General features: G+C 36.9%; 1 protein-coding gene across 1 annotated transcript in view; it reads right to left on the bottom strand.

The window, feature by feature from the left end:
* The window catches only part of LOC110569221 (dynein axonemal heavy chain 6-like), a 208,451-nt gene that overhangs the window by 7,587 nt on the left and 178,110 nt on the right, over nt 1–22,754 (bottom strand). Inside the window, exons 51-52 of the mRNA XM_064371611.1 lie at nt 16,883–17,052; nt 11,929–12,119 (exon numbers count right to left, since the gene is read on the bottom strand). Coding sequence (XP_064227681.1) covers nt 11,929–12,119; nt 16,883–17,052 — 361 coding nt within the window. The remainder of the gene's footprint in view (nt 1–11,928; nt 12,120–16,882; nt 17,053–22,754) is intronic.

Here is a 22,754-nt window from a genome sequence, read left to right on the forward strand (position 1 = left end):
TTTTATGGCTCAATCTTTTTAAGTTTATTGAGACTTGTTTTGTGGCCTGACATATAAACTATCCAGGAGAATGTTCTGTGTGTACTTGAGAAGAATGTTTATTCTGATATTGTTGGGTACAGTGTTCTATATATGTCTGTCAGATCTATTAAAATTAGTTTTAGTGTTGTTGAAGTCTACTTATTTATTTTTCATAATTGTTCTATCCATTATTAAAGGTGGGACACTGAAATTTCCAACTGTTATCTTTGAACTATTTCTGCCTTCAATTCTGTCAGTTTTTATTTTATATATTTTGGGACTTGGTTGTTAGGTGCATAGGTATTTACAACTGTTATGTCTTTTTGATGATTGACATCATTAAAGTATATCCTGCTTTGTCTTTTGTAACAACTTTTGTCTTGAAGTACATATATTTTTTGATATTATTATAGCCACTTCAGCTCTTTTAGTTACTGGTTGGATCTAACGTGAATCTCTTGGAGGCAGCATGTAATTGAATTGTGTGTGTGTGTGTGTCTGTGTGTGTTTTAAATCCATTCTTCCAATCTCTGTCTTTAAATTGGAGACTTTAATCCATTTGCATTTAACATAACTACTAATAAGGAAGAATTTACTTCTATCATTTTGTTTTTTTTTTACATGTCATATCCTTTTTGTTCCTCAATTCCTCCATCATTGCCTTCTTTGTGTTAGATATTGATTTTAATTCTCTGTTCTTTTACTATATTGTATATAGTTTTAGTTGTTTTCATAGTGATCATGTCATGGATTACAATTAACATCTGAATTTATAAAAATTAAAATTTGAAATAATACCAATTTAGTTTCAATTGTATACAAAATTTGCTACTACATAGCTCTGCCCTCTCTTGTGTTGTTATTGTGTTACAAACTACATTTTTATACATTATGTTACCATCAGCATATATTTGTAATTATTGTTTTAGGCTTTTGCCTTTTTAATTATATACAAAATGAAAAGAGGAATTATAAACCAAAAATATATTCTTAGTGACATATATTTACCTATGTAGTTACCCTCACTTGGGTTATGTATTTCTTTGTGTCAGTTCAAGTTGCTGTCTAGTGTTCTTTCATTTTAGTCTGAACAACTCCTTTTAGTATTTCTTGCAAGGCAGTTCTACTAGTGACAGACCTTTTCAATTTTTGTTTACCTGGGAATATTTTAAATTTTTCTTTATTTTTGAAAAATTATTTTGCCAGATATAGAATTCTTGGTTAACAGTCTCTCTTTCCCCCTGAGCACTTTGAATAGCGTATTCCTTCTGGCACCATGGTTTCTGTTGAGAATCAGCCATTAATTTTAATGAGAATCTCTTATCTGTGAAAACTCATTTCTCTTTTGCTGCTTTCAGGATTATTTCTTTGTCTTGTTTTTTGATAGTTTGATTATAATGTGTCATAGTATAGCTCTCTTTGAGTTTCCTACTTAGAATTCGTTAAGGTCTTTGGATGTGTAGATTCATATCTTCCATCAATTTGGGAAGTATGGGCCATTATTTCTTCAAATATTCTTTCTTTCTCCCACTCTCTTGTCTCCTCAGATTTCCATTAGTGTATATTGGTATGGTTGATGGTATCTCTCAGGTCTCTTAGGTTCTCTGTCTCTTTTTTTTTTTTTTTTTTGAAACTAGATCTTGCTCTGCCACATAGGCTACAGTGCAGTGGTAAAACTGTAGGTCACTGAGGCCTCAAACTCCTGGGCTTAAGTGATCTTCTTGCCTCAGCCTCCCAAGTAGCTGGGACTACAGGCACATGCCACCATGTCAGGCTAGTTATTATTTTTTGTAGAGGCAGTGTCTTGCCTTCTTGCCTAGGCTGGTCTGCAACTTCTGGCTTCACATGATCCTTCCACCTTGGTATCCTACAGTGTTGGGGTTACAGTTGTGAGCCACTATACTTGGCAGGTTCTGTTTGTATTTTTGTCTTTCTGCTCATCAAACTGAGTAATCTCAATGGACCTAGCTTCATGTTCATGGTTCTTTCTTCCATTTTTCAACATCTATTGTTGTATCCCTTTTGTATATTTTTCATTTTAATTATTGTACTTTTTATCTCCAGAATTTCTACTTCGTTCCTTTTAATAAATTCTATCCCATTGATATTCTCTATTTTGGTGAGGCATCATTCTCATGTTTTCCTTTAGTTCTTGGTTCATGTCTCCTTTAACTATATGAGCATATTTTAAATAATTGATTTAAAGTTTTTGTCTAGTAAGCCCAATGTCTGGTATCCATCAGGGTCAGTTTTTATTGTTTTTGAATGGGTCATAATTTCTTATTTCTTTGGATGCTTTGTATTTTTTGTTGCTGTTGTTGAAAAGCAGACATTTAGAATATTATAATGCCAAAACTCTGGAAATTAGACTGTCTCCACTTCCCAGTGTTTTTTGTTGCTGTCTTAGGTTTAATGACTTTTGTGAACTAATTTTGTAAGGTCAGTATTTTTTGTTGTATGTCTCTATTCGATTAGTTTAGTGTTCAGCTAGTAATTCAACAAAAATTTCATTAAATGTCTGAAGCAACAACAACAAAAATTTCCCAGATTTTGCAGATGGGCTCTGAGTGTGCCTTGGGGTATGACTTCAACACTCAGTTGGGCAGTTTGCAAGTCTTCATTCACCTTCACTTCCTGGTTGGGCCCAACTTGAGATTGGCCAGAGGTTAGAGCTTAGTTCCTTTTCCTGTCTTTTTTGAGTATACACTCAATCTTGAACATGAGTGTGGACTTCTGGATTCCCAAAAATATGTGGGAGATTTTCAAAGCCTTTATTTCCCAAAGCATCTTTCTCTCACCTTTCCTCCCAGGCTTTCTGCTTTGTCTGCTAGTTGCCTCAACTGTTATCCCTTGGGCTAGGAGACAGTGGCTTATACATGTGCCTTTAAATAATTTTGACAAAATCTTCCAGGGTAGTACCTCTCTCCTGGAGCATTCTTAGTTAGATTAAATAAAAGTAAGACCTGTGAGCTAGTCCTTCAAAGAGCTACCAGACAGGCCAGAACAAATAACTACAATCCCCCAAGAACAAGATCTTTTCTGTTCACTATGGCACCAGGAACTCACACCAGGTATGCAGGCGTACTCTCTTTAAGTCTACTGCTAAGCTAGAGAATGTGGGTTGGGGTAAGTTAAAATGCCACAAAGCTCTCCTGCCTAGATTCAGTTGCCTTTTCTTTATTAAGCATTCACTTGGTTGCTGTAAACCTTCAGTTATTTTCCAGAGTTTTGATAAAGTTGATTCTGACAGTTTTTGCCAGACTGTTATTTTTGTGTTGTCATGCCAAGTGTCAGGTTCCAGCCCATGCTGAGGTCCAAGGGGAGTGGGTGGATGGCTGACGGATAGGTGAAAGAACACTTGGGGGGCCACAGGCAGGTGAAATATGGCTTTTATTCTCTGGCTCCACTCTGCTCTATCTTTATATTGGTTGCCTGCTCTGACTGCAGCCCTTCTCATTGGCTGGCTCCATGGCTCCTGCTGTCCCCATGGCTCTCCCTTACAGGGTCAGCAGTTCCACTCTCTCTCTCTGGGCGTGAACCATATGTGCAGCATCAGCAGGGCAGTTGTACCTTTTACAGACAATAGTGGCTCAGAGCCAAGTATGAGCTTACAAAAACAGGTTACATAACAAGTAGAGTTGTGTGTCTGCGCCAAACTCGCTGAGTCACACTGACCCAGTTATCTGTCTTGGCCTACTCTTAACTGGAGCACATTCATTTTCCTTACATGTGTAGAGATAGATTTTTGGCATTTCTACTTTGCCATTGTTTGCCGATATTTAACACCTGTCTTGGTTATTCTTGGTTCTTGTGTTTATACGTAAGTTTTACAAGTATCTTGTCAATTTCCACCCAAAACACCAAATGGTATTTTGATTTAGTGGCATTGAATATATAGAACAACTTGAGGAGAACTGATATCTTTACAATATTGAGTCTTCCAATTAATAAACATGGCATATCCATCCATTTATTTAGGTCTTTTTGACTTCCTTCAGTAATATTATATACTTCTCTGTGGTGACATCTTACCTATCTTTATTATAATTATCTTGAAGTTTTTGATTTTTTATGCTTTTATTGTGGGAAGGTTTTTAATAATAAATTTCTTTTATAATTATTGGACTATTTAGACATGCTATTTATGCTTATCAGTTGTTAAAAGTTATATTTTTTGAGGAAGTGTTAAATTTCATTAAAATTTTCAAATTCACTGGCAAGATTTTTTTAAAATATAGTCATTTTAATGTCTGCTGATCTGTAATGATATTATCTTATTCATTTTGATAAAATTTTTTAGACTCTATTTATTTCATCAGTTTCAGCAGGAATTTATTAGTTTTACTAAGCTTGAAAAATCAACTTCTGGTCCTTTGGATCTTGTCTATTGTATGTTTCCTAAGTCATTAATTTTTGCTCTTACTTTTATTTTTTAAATTCTAGTAGAATTTAACTACTAAGTTTTAGAGTTTTAAAAATATAACATATATATTTAAGCCTATAAATTTCCCTCAAATTCTGGCTTTAGGAGCATCTCACAAGTTTTGATGTATTTCCACCATTATTCTGCTTAGTTTAATTTTGGGTTTTCATTTTCAATTTCTTCTTTGTCTGAAAAAGGCTTAATGTTGACTTCAGTTTTAAAAGAAGTTTTGACAGTAATTTGCTTTCCGCACTTAGAATATATGTCTTCCATATCTCATTATTTCTGCAGAGAAAACAGTCAATGGCATCTTTGAAGTTAATTTGTTTTTAATATGTTCTTTTTTCCCCCCACAATTCACTGTAATGGGTCTAGGTAGATAATTTTCCTTGCATTTATTATTCTTGGCATTTAGGAGACTTTTAGTAGAGTTAATATAATTTGTGGATTGATGTCTTGTTTTGGAAAATTCTTAGCCATTGTTTATTAAAATATTCTGCACTCTTCTCTCCTGGGACTCAAGTTACACTTTATTAGATCTTGTTATTGTATCTCTGTCTCTTATCTTCTCTTCCATCTTTTTCATTGTTTTGTCTCTTCATGCTTTCAATTCACCAAACTGATAAATTGAATTCTTACTTTCAGTTACACATATGCACACACTTATTATGAATATATATATGTGTGTGTGTGTGTATACTTTTTTTTAAAACAGGATCTCACTCTGTCACTCAGGCTGGAGTGCAGTGGCGTGAATATGGCTTACTGCAGTCTCAACTTCCTGTGCTCAAGTGATCCTCTTGTCTCAGCCTCCTGAGTAGCTGGGACTACAGGTGTGCATCACTCCACCTGGCTAATATTTTTGTAAAGATAGGTTCTTACTATGTTGTCCAGGCTGGTCTCAAGTGATCCTCCTACATCAGCCTCCCAAAGTGCTGAGGTTACAGGCATAGGCCACTGTGCCTGGCTCAGTTATATTTTTAAATTCTAGAATTTTATTTTAAGTAATTAAAATTCTCAATCAATTTTCTCAATTTTTTATTTCCTTGGACATTTTAAATGTTATCTTAAAATTAATGTCATGTATCCATTATCAGGATACTCTGTGCTCTATTTCTAATATATATTGTTTTTCTTGGTTTTTAAGGATGTAGTCTGGCCTTCTTATATATACGGTTATATTTTCTTGTGCAGTTAAACTTTTCTGCTCCCTCAGATAAGATTTATGTTTTCTGGCAGGCATCCAGAGATACTAGTAATCAGGGATCATCTTAACCTCTTCAACAAACCATTTATTTCTTACCTGGCATTATTTGTTTTGATAAATCTCCTCTGAGTGCAAACAATGTAAGGGGGGTTTACTGGCCTCCCCTCTTACTTAGTGGGCTCTGGGTTCTTATTTTGTCCCCTTTGTCCTTTGAAGGAATCAAAAATTCTGCTCAGCTTTGCAGCCCCTTAGCCTCCTCCTCTGGTGCCTCTAGGGAAAAAATGGCCATGAGCACTGGGCTCATTGCTCTAGGTTTTCCATTCCTCCTAAATATTCTTCATCATTTTATTAATTCTCCAGACCTTAAAATATACATTTCCTTAAATATTTTATCTATGGTTTCTAAGTGTTCTTAGTGAAAATATTGATCTGAGTTCTTAGTTTGTTATTACTGGAATAAGAAGTCCACAAATATGCATAAATTTAACTCTTAAGTGCTACATTACTATACCCTACAGGTTTTTATATGTAATATTGCTTTTATCATCTACTTCCACTTATGGAAAATTCCCATTATGTTTTCTCTTTAACACATGGATGTACACAAGTGCATGTTTTTGTTTCCCAAAATGTTTAAAAATAATGTTTTAAGATAGATTTCTGAAGATTTTTATTGTGGTCAGAGAAAACATCTGTCTTCTTTTAGAAATATGTGTCTCTCTAAACACATGGCTAATTTTTGTAAATGTTCCATGCATACTTGAAAATCTTGCATTTGTTATATTTGTTAAGTGTAGAAATCAAAGTTCTTAATTTCACTGTCTGAATATTTTTACCAGTTTTGCAACTTTTGTGTGCTGTATGACAGTTTCAGATGTGTTAAAATTTTCCATATTAATGTTGATTTATCAATTTCTTCTTGCATAAATTTCTCCAGTTTTTGCTTTATATAGTTCAAGATCTGTTGTTAGTTGTGTACAATTTCACGATTGGTGTCTCTTCTTCATAGACTGTCCTGTATATCATATAGTTTTTCTTTTCATCCTTAATAATTTTTTTGCTTCAAACTCTGTGATATACATTGGAACTATTACTAGCTTTCCTTTAGTATTTGCATGGCATATCTTTTGAATTTCTTTATTTTCTACCTTTCTGTATTGTTTTTATATTGTATATGTGGTTTCTAAGTAGGATATAACTAAAAATTGTTTTTGAAATCTAACTTGGTCACTTTTATTTGTTCTTAGGTGAGATATTTATAGCTATTTAGGTATTTGCATTAATTTCTACTCTCTAGTTTGATTTTTTGGTTTGCTATACCTCATCTTTGATTTTCTTTATTCCTATCTACTTCTGAATTGAAATATTGGATTATATATTCTTTTTCTCCTCTGCTTGCTTGGAAGCTACAGATCATTGATCACTTTAGTGTTTTTCCCTAAAATTTTAACACATACATTAAACCACTAGTTTTCCTAAGGGAATATAGTGATTCTATACTTCTTCTTTCCTCCTGAATATATCAAGAAATTAGCACACATTGGCTAGTGTTTAATAACCTTCCTAATTTTCTAAGTGTCATCTTCAATTATACCTTTACTTTAAAAATTATGAAATACTTAAGAGTCACAAAAGTGATAAAGTTAATACACTGTGTATCCAGGTATCCACAACCCAGCTTAAGAAATAAAACATTATCTACATGATCTCAGCTTGCGGTCTACCTCTCCCTGATTACTTCTCTTTCATGACCTAACCTCTACTCACAAGGTCACTTCTATTCTGGATTTCATATAATTTCTCTACCTTTCTTAACACTTTTATTTAAAAAAATATGAAGTCCTAAATAATACATGCAATTATCTGTATGTGTAATAATTTTGCACATTTTATCCTACTTCTTAAATATTTAGTTCTCCTGAAATATATATATTTTTGCTCAATATTAGTTTGTGTGATGTAGTCATATTGATAGACATTATTCTAGTATATTCATTTTCATGGCTATAGTGTATTACATAACATTTTATGAATATATCAATCTATATACTCATTTTCTAGATGAAAATTTAGGTTATTTCCAACTTTTGTTATTACAAACAGTGCTTCTGTAAATGTTCTTGATACTATTCACAATAGCAACAATATGGAATCAACGTAGGTATGTACTCATCAACAGTAGAGTGGATAAAAAAATGTATATATACACCATGGAATGCCATGCAGTCATAAAAAAAAATGATATGTTCTCTGCAGCAACATGGATGCAGTGGAGGCCATTATCTTAAATGAATTAATGTAGGAACAGAAAACCAAATACCACATGGGTCTAAGAGTTGAAATTATGAAGAAAATGTGATTGAACATGGCTTCTTGTATACATATAACAGATGTTTTTTCTCTAGGACGGAAATTCGGTAGTGAATTGTTGAGATATTGAAGATGCCCTCTTTGACTGTGATATATACTGCCAAATAATTTTTGCCTATTTTTTACTCCTCTTGCAACATGAATTGTTTCCATAGCTCCAGATCTTTGCCACCATTTTGCCAATTGGATAGGTGTGAAATGGCATCTTTTCATGGTTTTAATTTGTTGTTTCCAAATTACTAGTAAGGTTGGACATATTTTCATATGCTTATTAGGCATTTAATTTTCCTTTTCTGAGAATTCTCTGTATTTTTTGTCTTTATTTCTATTGGGTTGTTTTCTTTTTCTTACTGATTCACAGAAACTCTTAATAAGTCTACAGTAATACTTTGTTGAGATTTCAGAACCGAAGGCAAATGTTTAGGATCGTTTGATGATTTATCTTATGTGTCAACTTGTACAAGACATGAGATATTTACATATTTGGTCACACATTATTCAGGATGTGTCTGTAAGGGTGTTTCTGGGTGAGAGTAGCATTTAAATTAATAGATGGAGTAAAGCAAATTGCCCTTCCTGAGTGAGAGGAACTTAGCTAATCAATTGAAGACCCGAATAGAACAAAAGGGCTGAATAAGAAAGAACTTCTCGGAGAGAGATCCAAGATGGCTGATGATTAGCAGCTCGGGCACGTACCTCCCAGTGAAAGCGCAAAGAACAAGAGGATGCCACACTTTCAGACGAATATTAGTTGCTCACGGACCAGGAGATTCCCAGTGGAGGAGCTCCACGGGTCGCCAGGGCAACTCTTGTGGCCGGCGTGGCGGTTTTGCTGGTGCCTTAGCACGCCAGTTCTTGGTGCAGAGTCCGGAGATTCCTGGGCAGAAAAGCACCATCAATCTTAACACCGCTGTTTTGGCCGGCTCGGTGGATTGCTCAGATTTCGGCGCAGGGAATCAACAAGTTGGACGTCAGAGACCCAGTTAGAAAGTCGGTAATTATAAAGACGACAGACGGACAAATATATAGTGAAGGGAAGAAACCAGCGTAAAAACGTAGAGAATACTCAAAATCAGAATGCCTCTCCCTCTACAGGGGATTGCAATTCCTCATCAGTAACGGAACAAGGCTTAATAGATTACACGTGTGTTCCAATAACAGAAGCAGGTTTCAAAACGTGGGTGATAAGAAACTTCTGTGAATTAAAAGAACTTGTTCTAACCCAATGCAAAGAAACTAAGAACCTTGAAAAAAGGTTTGATGAAATGTTAACGAGAATGGACAATTTAGAGAAGAATATAAGTGAATTGATGGAGCTGAAAAACACAACACGAGAACTTCGCGAAGCATGCACAAGTTTAAACAGTCGAATTGATCAAGCAGAAGGAAGGATATCAGAAGTCGAGGACCAGCTCAGTGAAATGAAACGAGAAGACAAGAATGCAGAAAAAAGGATGAAAAGGAATGAGCAAAGTCTCCAGGAAATATGGGACTATGTGAAAAGACCTAATTTACGTTTGATAGGTGTACCTGAATGTGATGAAGAGAATGAATCCAAGTTGGAAAATACTCTTCAGGATATCATTCAGGAAAATTTTCCCAACCTGGCAAGGCAGGGTAATATTCAACTCCAGGTAATACAGAGAACACCACAAAGATATTCTTCAAGAAGACCAACCCCAAGGCACATAATCGCCAGATTTATTAGGGTTGAAATGAAGGAGAAAATACTAAGGGCAGCCAGAGAGAAAGGTCAGGTTACCCATAAAGGGAAACCTATCAGACTTACAGCAGATCTCTCAGCAGAAACCTACAAGCCAGAAAAGAGTGGGGACCAATATTTAACATCCTTAAAGAAAAGAACTTTCAACCCAGAATTTCCTATCCAGCCAAACTAAGCTTTATGAGCGAAGGAAAAATTAAATCTTTTGCGAACAAACAAGTACTTAGAGAGTTCACCACCACCAGGCCTGCTTTACAAGAGCTTCTGAAAGAAGCACTATACATATAAAGGAACAACCAATATCGGCCTTTCCAAAAATATATCAAAAAGCAAAGAACTTTAACACAATAAAAAATTTACATCAACTAATGGGCAAAACAGCCAGCTAGCATCAAACGCTGGTATTAAACTTATATATATTTTAATTGGATAAAAAGCCAAAACCCATCGGTATGCTGCATCCGGGCCCATCTTACATGCAACAATACACAAAGACTCAGAGAGAAGGAGGAAGATTTACCAATCAAACAGAGTAAAAATAAACAAATAAACAAAAAGCAGTAGATGCAATTCTCGCCTCTGATAAAGTAGACTTTAAAGCAACAAAGATCAAAAGAGGCGAGGAATGACATTACATAATGGCAAAAGGATCAATGCAACAAGTAGAGCTAACGATTCTATAGATCAACGAGACAGAAAATTAACAAGGACATTCAGAACTTGAACTCAGACCCGGAACAAGTAAACTTAATAAACATTTATAGAACTCTCCACTTCAAATACACAAAACATACATTACCACCTCACACCTATTCCAAAGGTGACTATATAATTGGAAGTAAATCACTCCTCAGTAATCGCATAGCATTTCATAGGTTTAAATTAAATATTGGTTGGCAGTTTGTTTGTTATCTTCTTCCCTTACTCCTTCCTGACTACATCATTAAGTATAATTATCAGTATAGAAGAGGTTTTCAATTCCCATTACTAAATTGCATTCTAGCCTGGGCAAGAAAGCAATACTCCTATTCTCTCTCCCTCTTTCTTTTCCTTCTCCCTCCTCCCCATTCTCTCTCTCTCTTTCTCTTCCTTTTTCCTCCTTCCTATTCTCTCTCTCTCTTTCTCTTAAAAAAAAAAAGAAAAGAAGAAAAAAGAAAAAGAAAGAACTTCTCCTGCCTGACTATTAAGCAGGAACATCGAGTTTTTCTGACCTTTAGACTCAGACTGTAACACTGGCTCTTGTGTCTCAAGCCTGCTGAATTTTGGACTGGTACTTATACCCTCAGCTCTCTTGGCTCTCAGGCTTTTGGACTAAGACTGGAACTACACATAAGTGGTCCTAAGTTTTCAGTTGTTGACTGCAAATCTTGCAATTTCTCACACACACACACACACACACCCCTTATTATTTCTCTATCTCTGGAGACTTCTAACTAATACAGAACGTGAACTCCAAATGAAGAAATGGAACCCATCATTAATTCTCAGTCCAAAGACAAGGCCAGTCCAGCCACTCCATGCAGGAACCCATCAGAGCTGAAGGCTACCTCGTGGATCTAAGACCCCTATTCTCCTCTGCCATTGTGTGGTCTGTGTACTTTTCTGCCCACCTGGATACCATCTTGGAGAGGATTAGGGATAGAAAGGGGAGTTAGGAAGACTGAACTTTCATTAAAAAAAAGAAGAAGAAAAAAAAAACCAAATCAGCTTACTGTAAAGGAGACATTTAAATCAGAAGAATATAATGTAAATGGGCAAGTTTAAATATCCCCCTTGTCCCTATTACCCAGCAAAGTGAAGACTCATGAGAAAGATGAGATTAATAATAGGACATAAAGAGCTCGTTTTTTGTACATTTGATTTTAAAGAGTAAGCTTCAGTACCTTTTTTGTTATGTTAAAATCTTGTGTTAAATGCCAAACAAATTTCAATCATTATTCCACTAGATTATTATACTTCAACATTTTAAGCAATTTCTCCTTTGCTTAAATAAAATTTACAGCTACTTTTATGATTTTTGACCCTATTTTAACCATAGCTAACTATTAACATATCTTAATTTATTTAGTAAGAGATACCTGAATATAAGAATTTGTGCTCTGTAAGGGGAAGAACAAAGGCAAGTTTTAACAAAGAGATGTTCATATGCATAAGCAGTATTAAAACTGCACAACATGACCTTACCGTTCTGAATATCCACTTTCCCGGGCAAACCTCTGAAATGCACCCATGGGATCTGAGCCTGTGCTTAAGATGAATACCAGCGGAGTGTTGAATGACATGTCTTGATACAGGGTAGCCAGGTCCACAGGTGGTGTCTCTACAAACTGTTTCCCAAGATTTTCTATCACAAAATCTGTAAGAGCAAAAACCACCTGAAAGTTTAAAAGAAAAAAGTATGTTGACTGAGGATCCTTCACAATTTTATCCTAATTTTCTCCTCCAACTCCTCAGAGGATGATGCCCTGTGTTTTTGTACTTATTCTGCCTTGATTGGATATACATCTTTCCACAGACATTTTTATTTAGTGGATTTGTTCACTAAATATCTGTGGACAGCTATGGTTCTCATGATTCACAAGCAAGATGAAATATCAGGTAAGAGGGAAGTCCCTCAACATTCACTCTATCTATGAAGCTGCTGTCTCCCCTTCCTTGCCTCTTCTGTTTTGTCTTTTTCACATTCTTGTGGACTTTAGTTTCAGTCTCCCCATTGTCTCTTTCTGCATTATTGATTTCTGTTTCCTTGATATTCCTATCATCATACAATTAAGCATTACTATATTCCATCCTTAAAACCAAAACAAAGATCTTCCCTCGATGGCAGCTACTTTTCCAGCCACTATTTGATTCTTTGCAACCATTCACAAGCCAACTTTTCAGAAAATTGGCTTCATTTGTTGTCTCCCTTTCTTCATCTCATTCACTCACCAGACACTTCTGACCCCTCTCTGGAACTAACCTCAGCCTTGATGGTTATGCCCGGGTCTGGCCATTTCCTACATCAATTTGGTTCTTTCACTGATCCTACCCTACCATATCTATCTCATTCCTGTTCTTGCAGGTCTCGTCCCTCCCCAGCCCATATGGAGACTTCATGTGAGATAGAAAAATGTATCTCCTCTTCAAGGGACTTTTAATGTGCCAGAAAGCTGTCATGAAAATACACAGCCTATAACACCTGCAATGTGAATGGCTCCCCCATGGGTTGCTCAGTGGACATCCTGCACAACTGTAAACAGCAGCCCTGCCCTTAGCCTTCCACTAGCTATCAACACTGTTCTGTCCAAACAAGCCTTACTCTGTGTGTGTGTGTGTGTGTGTGTGTGTGTGTGTGTGTAATCCTGTTGGGCAGGGAGGTGTCCCAACCTGGTCTAGGGCCATGGCCTTGGATCATACCCTTCTGTGGCCAACTTGGGAAAAGATAGTGTTCACATGCCTGTTCCTTTAAGTGGGGATGTATTATGGTACTAACTATAAAGGTGTCAGAGTCTAGAAGGAACAGCCATGCAAGAGGGCCATCACGTTCGGGGCTTAGTTCTAATTCTAGTTGTGTCACTGTGTGGCTAAGTATAAATCACTTAGCCTTTCCAACATCAATTTCTTTATATTTTGTTTCAGATAGACACTCTTTTTTTTTGTATAAATTTATGGGGTAAAAGTGTAATTTCGTAACATACCTAGACTGCATTAGTGGTTGAGTCAGGGCTGTTAAGGTTTCTGTCACCTGAATAATGTACACTGTGCTCATTAGGTAATTTTTCATCATCCATCCCCTTCCTACCTCCTCACCCCTGAGTCTCCATTGTCTATCATTCCTTTCTCTACATTCATGTGTACATAATATTTAGCTCTCTCTTATGAGTGAGAACATGTGGTATTTGCCTTTCTGCATCCTGTTTCAATTAAGATAGCGGCCTCCAGTTCCATCTATGTTGCTGCAAAAGACATGACTTTATCTATTTTTTATGGTTGAATATAGTATTCCATTGTGTATATATACCACATTTTCTTTATCCAATCATCCATTGATAGACACGTAGGTCAATTCCATATCTTTGCTACTGTGAATGGTGTTGTGATAAACATATGAGTGCAATTATCTTTTTTATATAGTGATTCCTTTCCTTTGGGTAGATAGCTAGAAGTGAAGCTGCTGGATGAAATGACACGTTCTTTTTACCTTTCTGTTTTTTTTTTTTTGAGATGGAGTTTTGCTCTTGTTGCCCAGGCTGGAGTGCAATAGTATAATCTTGGCTCACCACAACCTCTGCCTCCGAGGTTCAAGCAATTCTCCTGCCTCAGCCTCCCGAGTAGCTGGGATTACAGGCATGCGCCACCATGCCCAGCTAATTTTGTATATTTAGTAGAGACAGGGTTTCTCTATATTGGTCAGGCTGGTCTTGAACTCTTGACTTTGTGATCCACCCACCTGAGCCTCCCAAAGTTCTGGGATTATAGGTGTGAGCCACCGTGCCTGGCCTCAGGTCTTATTTTTACGTCTTTAAGTCTTCCTTAGTTGTTTTTTGTATATGGTCAGAGGTAGGGGTCCAGTTTCATTCTTCTGCATGTGGCAATCCAATTTTCCCACCACCATTTACTGAAAGAAGTATCTTTTCCCCATTGTATGTTCTTGTTGACTTTGCCAAAGATCAGGTGGCTGCAAATATGTGGCTTTATTTCTGGGTTTTCTATTCTGTTTCATTGACCTATGTGCCTAATTTTATAACAGTGCCATGCTATTTTGGTTACTATAACCTTATAATATAATTTAAGATGCTTCCAGCTTTGTTCTTTTTGCTTAGTTATTGCATTGGCTACTTGAGTTCTTTTTTTTGTTCTATATAATTTTAGGATTGCTTTTTCTAATTCTGTGAAAAATGATGTTGATATTTTATAGGGTTTGCATGGAATCTGTAGATTGCTTTGGACAGTATGGTCATTTTATCGATATTAATTCTTCTTATCCATGGGCATGGGATGTTTTTCTATTTATTTGTGTCATCCACAATTTCTTTCTTCAGTGTTTCATAGTTTTCTTGTAGAGATTTTTCAATTCCTTGGTTAAATATATTCCTAGGGACTGTATTTTTTTTTTTTTTTTTTTTTTTTTTTTAGACAGAGTCTTGCTCTGTTATCCAGGCTGGAGTGCAGTGGGATGATCTTGGGCCACTGCAACCTCCACCTCTTGGGTTCAAGCAGTCCTCCAGCTTCAGCCTCTTGAGTAGCTGGGATTACAGGCATGCACCACCATGCCCAGCTAATTTTTTGTATTTTTAGTAGAGACGGGGTTTCACCATGTTGCCCAAGCTTGTCTCGAATTCCTTAGCTCGGGCAATCCACCTGTCTTGTTCTCCCAAAGTGCTCAGATTACAGGTGTGAGCCACTGCACTCTTCCAGGTACTGTATTTTTTTTCTTTGTAGCTATTATAAATTGGTTTGCCTTGAGTCTCAGTCTCGGATGAGACTTTGGACTTTGAAACTTTGAGTTAGCACTGGGATGAGTTAAGACTTTTGAGAACTTTGGGAAGGCATGATTGTATTTTGCAATATGAGAAGGACATGAGATTTGGGGGACCAGGAGTGGAATAATACAGTTTGGATGTTTGTCGCCTCCCAATCTCATGTTGAAATGTGATCCCCAATATTGAAGGTAGGGCCTAGTGGGAAGTGTTTGGGTCATGGAGGTGTAGCCCTCATAAATTGCTTGGTGCCCTCTCCATAGAAATGAGTGAATTCTTGCTTTAGTAGCTCCACAAAAGATAGACATTTAAAGCAATTTGGTGCCTCGTTCCCCTCTTTCTGGCTTCCTCTCTCACCATATGATATGCTTGCTCTCCCTTTGCCTTTCACCATATGTAAAAGCTTCCTGAAGCCTCACCAGAAGCCAAGAAGATGCTGGTACCATGCTTGTACAGCCTGCAGAACTGTGAGCCAAATAAAACTCCTTTCTTTATAAATTACCCAGCCTCAGGCATTCCTTTATAGCAATGCAAAGCAGAGTAACACACAGAGATTGCAGAAAATCCTACAACATAGCCTCAACACCTCCCAATTATGCTTTCGTCTTTTCCAGTTAGTTCTTTCTTCCTTTTCCAAAAGAAACAACCACCATTTTTCTCTAATGCTTCCTGAAATTCACCACTCAAATCCTTAGCAGATAATATTATTCCCTTATTAACAACAAAATTAGGAATTATATCTAAATACATAGAAACTTGAACTGTCCTGAATGCTGTATTCATTCTGTTGATAACTAGTGCTGTGTTGAAACTTGTACCTCCTTGGTTTCCATGACACTTTTTTTCTCCTAACGTTTTTCCTGGCCCTCTGCTATTCCTTCTCATGGACTCCTTATCCTTTCTCTCCACCTTTTAAAAGTTGGTGGTAATCAGAGCTTCATTGTTTGCCCATCTTTTCTCTTATTCTATTCTGTTTTATTCCTCTACAATCCTAACAACTCTGAGTTTTACTTTCCAACTGAATGCTGATTCCCAAATCTCTATTTCTAATTCACATATCTCTCTACAGTTTCCTACTTCCATATGAGCTGACTTCCAGACTGCTATCCACTCTGATAGCTGTAGAATCAACAGCGTCTTTCTCTCACATATTACTCCTTTCACATTTGCTTAGTTGTTGGCACAACTATCCCCTTTGGCATGCAAACAGAAACTGGGAGCCACATCAATTGCCTCATCTCCATGCGCCCCTTCATCTCTCTAATCTACTATTTCTGTCTTAATTCAGGCTGCCATAATTTCTTTTATCTTCAAACAGGTCCTGGTAACTATGGCTTTGTGCCCTTCAAAGTCTCCTCTTCGTTGTTATCAAGATCTGAAAGGCCCATTATTTCCCTTCTAAAGCTTCCCAACAGACCCTATCCCTCCAGCAGAGAGCACGGTACTCTAATGGCACACACCAGGGAAAGGATAACCATGGCCCTGGCTGGCTCTCCTTCATGATTCTCTACATAACACATTATGTTCCAGTAACAAAGAACCATGTTTCATTTTTTTGAGTCATCTCTTGAACTTGGCCATTGTTACTCTCAAATAAATTTATAAATCATAACTGGCTAGTGAGCTTTAGTAGAAATAATTGTAACATAGTCCTTCAATTTAAAAAAATGTCCTACCTTTTCTTCTTTACAACATTTAATAAGAATAAGCTTATGGAAAGAGTTCAATCCTGCACGCCAAGGATCCTGGTGTGCGGCCTCCTTTTCCTGTCTCATGTGTTTCTCTTTGTGTTTCATTTTACAATAGCCTTCCCATTCCTGTGGGTTAATATATGTCTCAAAAGATCCTGGAAACACAATTTAAAAAGATAATTTAATTAGATTTGTTTTGACTTTGAAATTAAATTATGTTTGTTAATTTAACAATATCTCTGTATTTACTAACAGTTTTAACCACAAGTACACTCTAAATACATCAGTCTCCCTGCTACCCAACCTAATAAAAAAGTAAATAATTTAAAATGTAATCAGAAAACAGCAGCAAACCACTTACAAAAAAATGAAAACAAAACAAAATAATAGAAAGGTTAAAAATAAAAAGGATGCATAGAGATACTTAAGCAAATGTGAGTGAAAAGATCAAAGTGATAAGAGTTAATATTGAGTTAACCAGAATTCAAAGCAAATATAATTAAATGGGACAAAGTAGATTCTTATATTAATTAAAATAACAAATTCATTAGAAAATAAACCCTCGTGTGCCAGAAAATAGCATAAAGATATGTCAAATAGTCACTGTTGGAGGTAGAAGAAAAGGCAAGAAAAAAATAACATCAGTCTATGACAAATGAAGTAAACTTAAAATTCTGGCATATATAATTTGAACAATATAAATAATAGCTGAATATATTGACATATTTACATTATGCCCTAATAAACAATATATCATCCCCTGCTCCCTGGCTATAGAATATTTATAAGAAATGAATTTGTATCTTATATGAAGATTAAAATCATAGTTAGCTTTTACAATGTTTATAACAGGTACTAAGAATTAGCACTGAAATTTCTGTAGGTACAGAGTGCATGTGACATAACCCTTTCAGAAAGCCAAAATAACTAATGTGTTCTCCAGTGAGGAAACAGGTTTCTTGGGTTGGCCATTAGGCACAATTGTTGGCTTGCATTTCAGGCTAGAAAACAACTTTCTCTAGCTTGTCTGCAGGGGCTCTCCTCTGGGGGCTTAATCATAGCAATCAGAAAGCTAGTGACACAAAAATTTGGTGACACTTCTGACCATGGCCTTGGGGTAGTGTTCATCTTTGCAAAACTTCTAATTTATATGTGGAATACAGACAATTACAAGGTATGAGATCACAAGGCATACCACACCACATTACTCTTTAGTTAAAGGTGTTTGCATTATTCTGAAAACCAGGTAGCAGAAGCATGTATTGCAAAAGGACAACTTTTCCAGTGAGGTTCTCATTATCTATTGTGTAAGCATTAGGACTCTAGCTAAGATGGGAGAAAATAATGCATAAAATATGCATTATAAGATGGGATCTAATAATGCTTTATTTATTTATTTATTTGGAGACAGAGTCTCACTCTGTTGCCCAGCCAGGAGTACAGTGGTGCAATCTCAGCTCACTGCAACCTCTGCCTCCCAGGTTCAAGCAATTTTCCAGCTTCAGCCTCCTGAGTAGTTGGGACTACAGGTGTGCACCACCACACCAGGCTATTTTTCTGTATTTTCGGAGAGACCGGGTTTCACCATATTGGCCAGGCTGGTCTCCAACTCCATAGCAAGCATTTTAGTCTTAGGTGAGATTGAATGTTTTGGAAGGGGAGAAGGGTCCTCCCAGGCAGAATTGAGCAGTGAATGTGAAGACTGCCCCAGTAATAGGTGCTGGTATTATTCTCTCTCACAGGACTGGAGTGGGAGGAGAGCTGCTAAAGCTGAGGCTTTTCCCAGAGGGCAAGACTTGCAGCCAGAGACAGCTTTGCAAACTAGAACTGGTCTGCATGGGTCATTATGAGGTGTCCCAGCCTGCTTCCTTGGTCAATTGGGGAACAGTGCCCCACCAGCTCTGAAGAGTGGGAGAGAGGCAGACTCCCTTCCCCTGGAGATCTAACCCTTCATGCAGACTGTCCCTAAGGGAGGGGAGAGTACAGCCCACCAAAACCCCTTGGATAAAAGAAAATGTGAGTGCAGTGCCAGCCACTGAAGGCTGTACCACCAAAGCCTGGGAATGGACATGGAGAGGGGCTTACACTTGCTCTGCCACCCCTCTTCTCAGTGCCCTGTCATGGATTTGGAAATGATTTTCACATTGGGGCCTGGGGAATGTGGGCTGAAAGAGCCTGTGTCTCAAGCTTCTTCAGCAGCTCCACCCTACTGAAGGTGAATGTGCTTTGCGGAGGTGCTTTTTGTATTTCTAGAGTGCCTCCACCCCTGCTTGTACCCATCATTTCTTACTCTTAAGCACCATCTACTAGATTGCATCCTGAATTATACCACCAAGTAAAATTACATTGCTACAACAAGCAACTTCTGAAAAAGCCACTGCATGAACCTATTTGGAACCAAGGAATCTGTACAGAGTTGGCACTCTGAAAGCATCTAGAAATGAAGCCAATTAATCATACATAATATACACCACAGTCATACCCCCCAAGGGAAAAAGAGTAAACAAAAAGTCCCATCCAAATGAAAGCAAATTTAAAAAAATAAAAGAGAAGTATCAGCTCTCTCAGATGAGTAACCAGTGCAGAACCCCAGCAATACAAAAGGCCAGAATGTTTCATCACCTCCAAAGGATCTCACTAGCTCCCAAGCAATGGATCCTAACCAGAATGAAATGTCTGAAATGACAGATATAGAATTCAGAATATGGATGGCAAGGAAACTCAATGAGATGCAAGAGGAAGTTGAAATCCCACAAAGAAGCCAGAAAATTGATCTAAGTTATGAAAGACAACATAGCTATATTAAGAAGGAACCAACAGAAGTTCTGGAATTGAAAAATTCATATCAGGAATTTCAAATACATATGAAAGCCTTAACAATAGACTAGACCAGGCAAAAGAAAGACTTTCAGAGCTTGAAGACCAGTCTGTCAAAATGACCCAGTCAGACAAAAGTAAAAAAGAATTGAAAAAATGAACAAAGCCTTTGAGAAATATGGGATTATGTAAAGTGACCAAACCTATGACTTACTGGCATTCTTGAGAGAGAAGGAAAGAGAGTTAGCAACTTGGAAAACATATTTGAGGATATATAATTGAGGAAAATTTACCCCAATCTTGCTAGAGAGTTTGACATGCAAATACAAAAAATTCAGAGAACTCCTATAAGATACTACACAAGATCACCATCCCCAAGGCACACAGTTGTAGGACTAACCAAAGTCCATATGAAAGAAAGAACTTTAAAGGTATCTAGAGAAAAGGGTCATATTGCTTATAAAGGGAAACCTATCAGACTAACATCAGATTATTCAGCACAAACCTTATAAGCCAGAAGAAATTGGGGGCCCATGACATGGATGAACCTGGAAGCCATCATTCTCAGCAAACTGACACAAGAACAGAAAATCAAACACCGCCTGTTCTCACTCATAGGCGGGTGTTGAACAATGAGAACACATGATCACAGGGAGGGGAGCACTACACACTGGGGTCTGTTGGGGGGAAATAGGGGAGGGACAGCAGGAGGGTGGGGAGTTGGGGAGAGATAGCATGGGGAGAAATGCCAGATATAGGTGAAGGGGAGGAAGGCAGCAAATCACACTGCCATGTGTGTACCTATGCAACAATCTTGCATGTTCTTCACATGTACCCCAAAACCTAAAATGCAATAAAAAAAACAACAAAAACAAAAGCTACCAGAAGAAATAAAAGAACTACAATCAGAGCAGAACTGAACAAAATTGAGACATCAAAAACCATACAAAGGATCAATGAAGCAAAAAGTTGGTTTCTCGAAAGGATAAACAAGATTGATAGACCACAGCTAGATTAACAAGGAAAAGAAGAGAGAAGATCCTAATGAGCATAATCAGAAATAACAAAAGTGACATCACAAACTATCCTCCAGAAATATAAAGGATCTTCAGAGGGTACTATGATATGCCTCTATCTCTATGCACACAAACTAGAAAAATCTAGAGAAATGGATCAATTCCTGGAAGCATACAATCTCCCAAGATTGAACCAGAAAAAAACAAAAATCCTGAACAGATTAATCATGAGTAATGAAATTGAATCAGGAATAAAAACCTACCACCCAAGCAATCAATGGGTGGGGTGGGGTGGCGGGGGGGAACCCTGGACAACCAGATTGTACCAGATGTGCAAAGAAGAGCTGGTACCAATTCCACTGAAACTATCCCAAAAAATTGAGGCAGAGAGACTCCTCACTATCTCATTCTATGAAGCTAGCATCATCCTAATAGCAATATCTGGCACAGACACAACAAGAAAAGAAAACTAAAGACCAATATCCCTGATGAAAATAGACCCAAAAATCTTCAACAAAATACTAACAAACTGAATTCAGCAGCATATCAAAAAGTTAATTCATCATAATCAAGTGAGCTTTATTCCTGGGATGCAAGGATGATTCAACATATACAAATCAATAAATGTGATTCACTTCATAAGCAGAACCAAAAACAAAACCATATGATCACCTCAATAGATGAGGAAAAGCATTTGATAAAATTCAACATCTCTTTATGATAAAAATCCTCAACAAACTAGGCATAGAAGGAACATAACTCAAAATAATGAGAACCATCAATGACAAACCCACAGACAACATTATACTGAAAGGGCAAAAGCTGGAAGCATTCCCTTGTAAGAACTAAAACAAGACATAGATGTCTACTCTCACCACTCCTATTCAATGTAGTACTGGAAGTCCTAGTCAAAGCAACCAGGCAGGAGAAGGAAATTTATCCAAATAGGAAAAGAAGAAGTCAAAGTATCTCTCTTCACTAACAATATGATTCTGTACCTAGAAAATCCTAAGGATTCTACCAAAAGACTCCTAGACCTGATAAATGACTTCAACAAAGTCTTCTGATATAAAGTGAATGTACAAAAATCAGTAGCATTTCTATACACCAATAATGTTTAAGTTGAGGAACAAATAAAGAATGCAATTCCATTTAAAATAGCCACAGAAAATATCTAGGAATACATCTAACCAAGGAAGTGAAAAATCTCTATAAGAGTAACTACAAAACACTGCTGAAAGAAAGGATGATACAAACAAAGGGAAAAACATCTCACACTTACGGGTTGGAAGAATCAACATTGTTAAAATGACTATACCATCCACAGTAGTCTGCATATTTAATGCTATTCCTACCAAATTACCAATGTCATTGCCCACAGAATTAGGAAAAACTATTCTAAAATTCACATGAAACAAAAAATGTGCCCAGACAGCCAAGACAATCCTAGTAAAAAAGAAGAAAGCCAGAGGCATCACATTATCCAACATGTAAATATACTACAAGACTACAGTAACCAAACCAACATGATACTGGTATAAAAGTAGACATATGGACCAATGGAACAGAATAGAGACCCCTGAATAAAGCCACACACCTACAACCAACTCATCTTCGACAAAGTGAACAAAAATAACGTGGAGTGGATATTCTAGTCAATAAATGAGCTGGGAAAATTGGCTAGCTATATGCAGAAGAATGAAACTGGACCCCCTATCTCTCACCATATACAAAAATGAACTCAACGTTGAAGTAAGACCTCAACCTATGAAAATCCTAGAAAATCTAGAAAATACTCTTCTAGTCATTGGTCTAGGCAAAGCATTTATGATGCAGAGTCCAAAAGCAAATGCAACAAAATAAAAAATAGACAAATGGGATTTAAACTAAAGAGCTTCTGGATGAAACGCAAAAGAAAATATCAATTGAGTGAACAGACAATGTACAGAACGGGAGAATATATTTGCAAACTATGCATCTCACAAAGAACTAATATTCAGAATCTATAAAGAACTTAAATCAAC

Source organism: Aotus nancymaae, unplaced genomic scaffold (genome assembly GCF_030222135.1).
Source record: "Aotus nancymaae isolate 86718 unplaced genomic scaffold, 86718_ANA_hifiasm-v0.15.2.pri h1tg000141l, whole genome shotgun sequence".
NCBI classification, from domain to species: Eukaryota; Metazoa; Chordata; class Mammalia; order Primates; family Aotidae; genus Aotus; species Aotus nancymaae.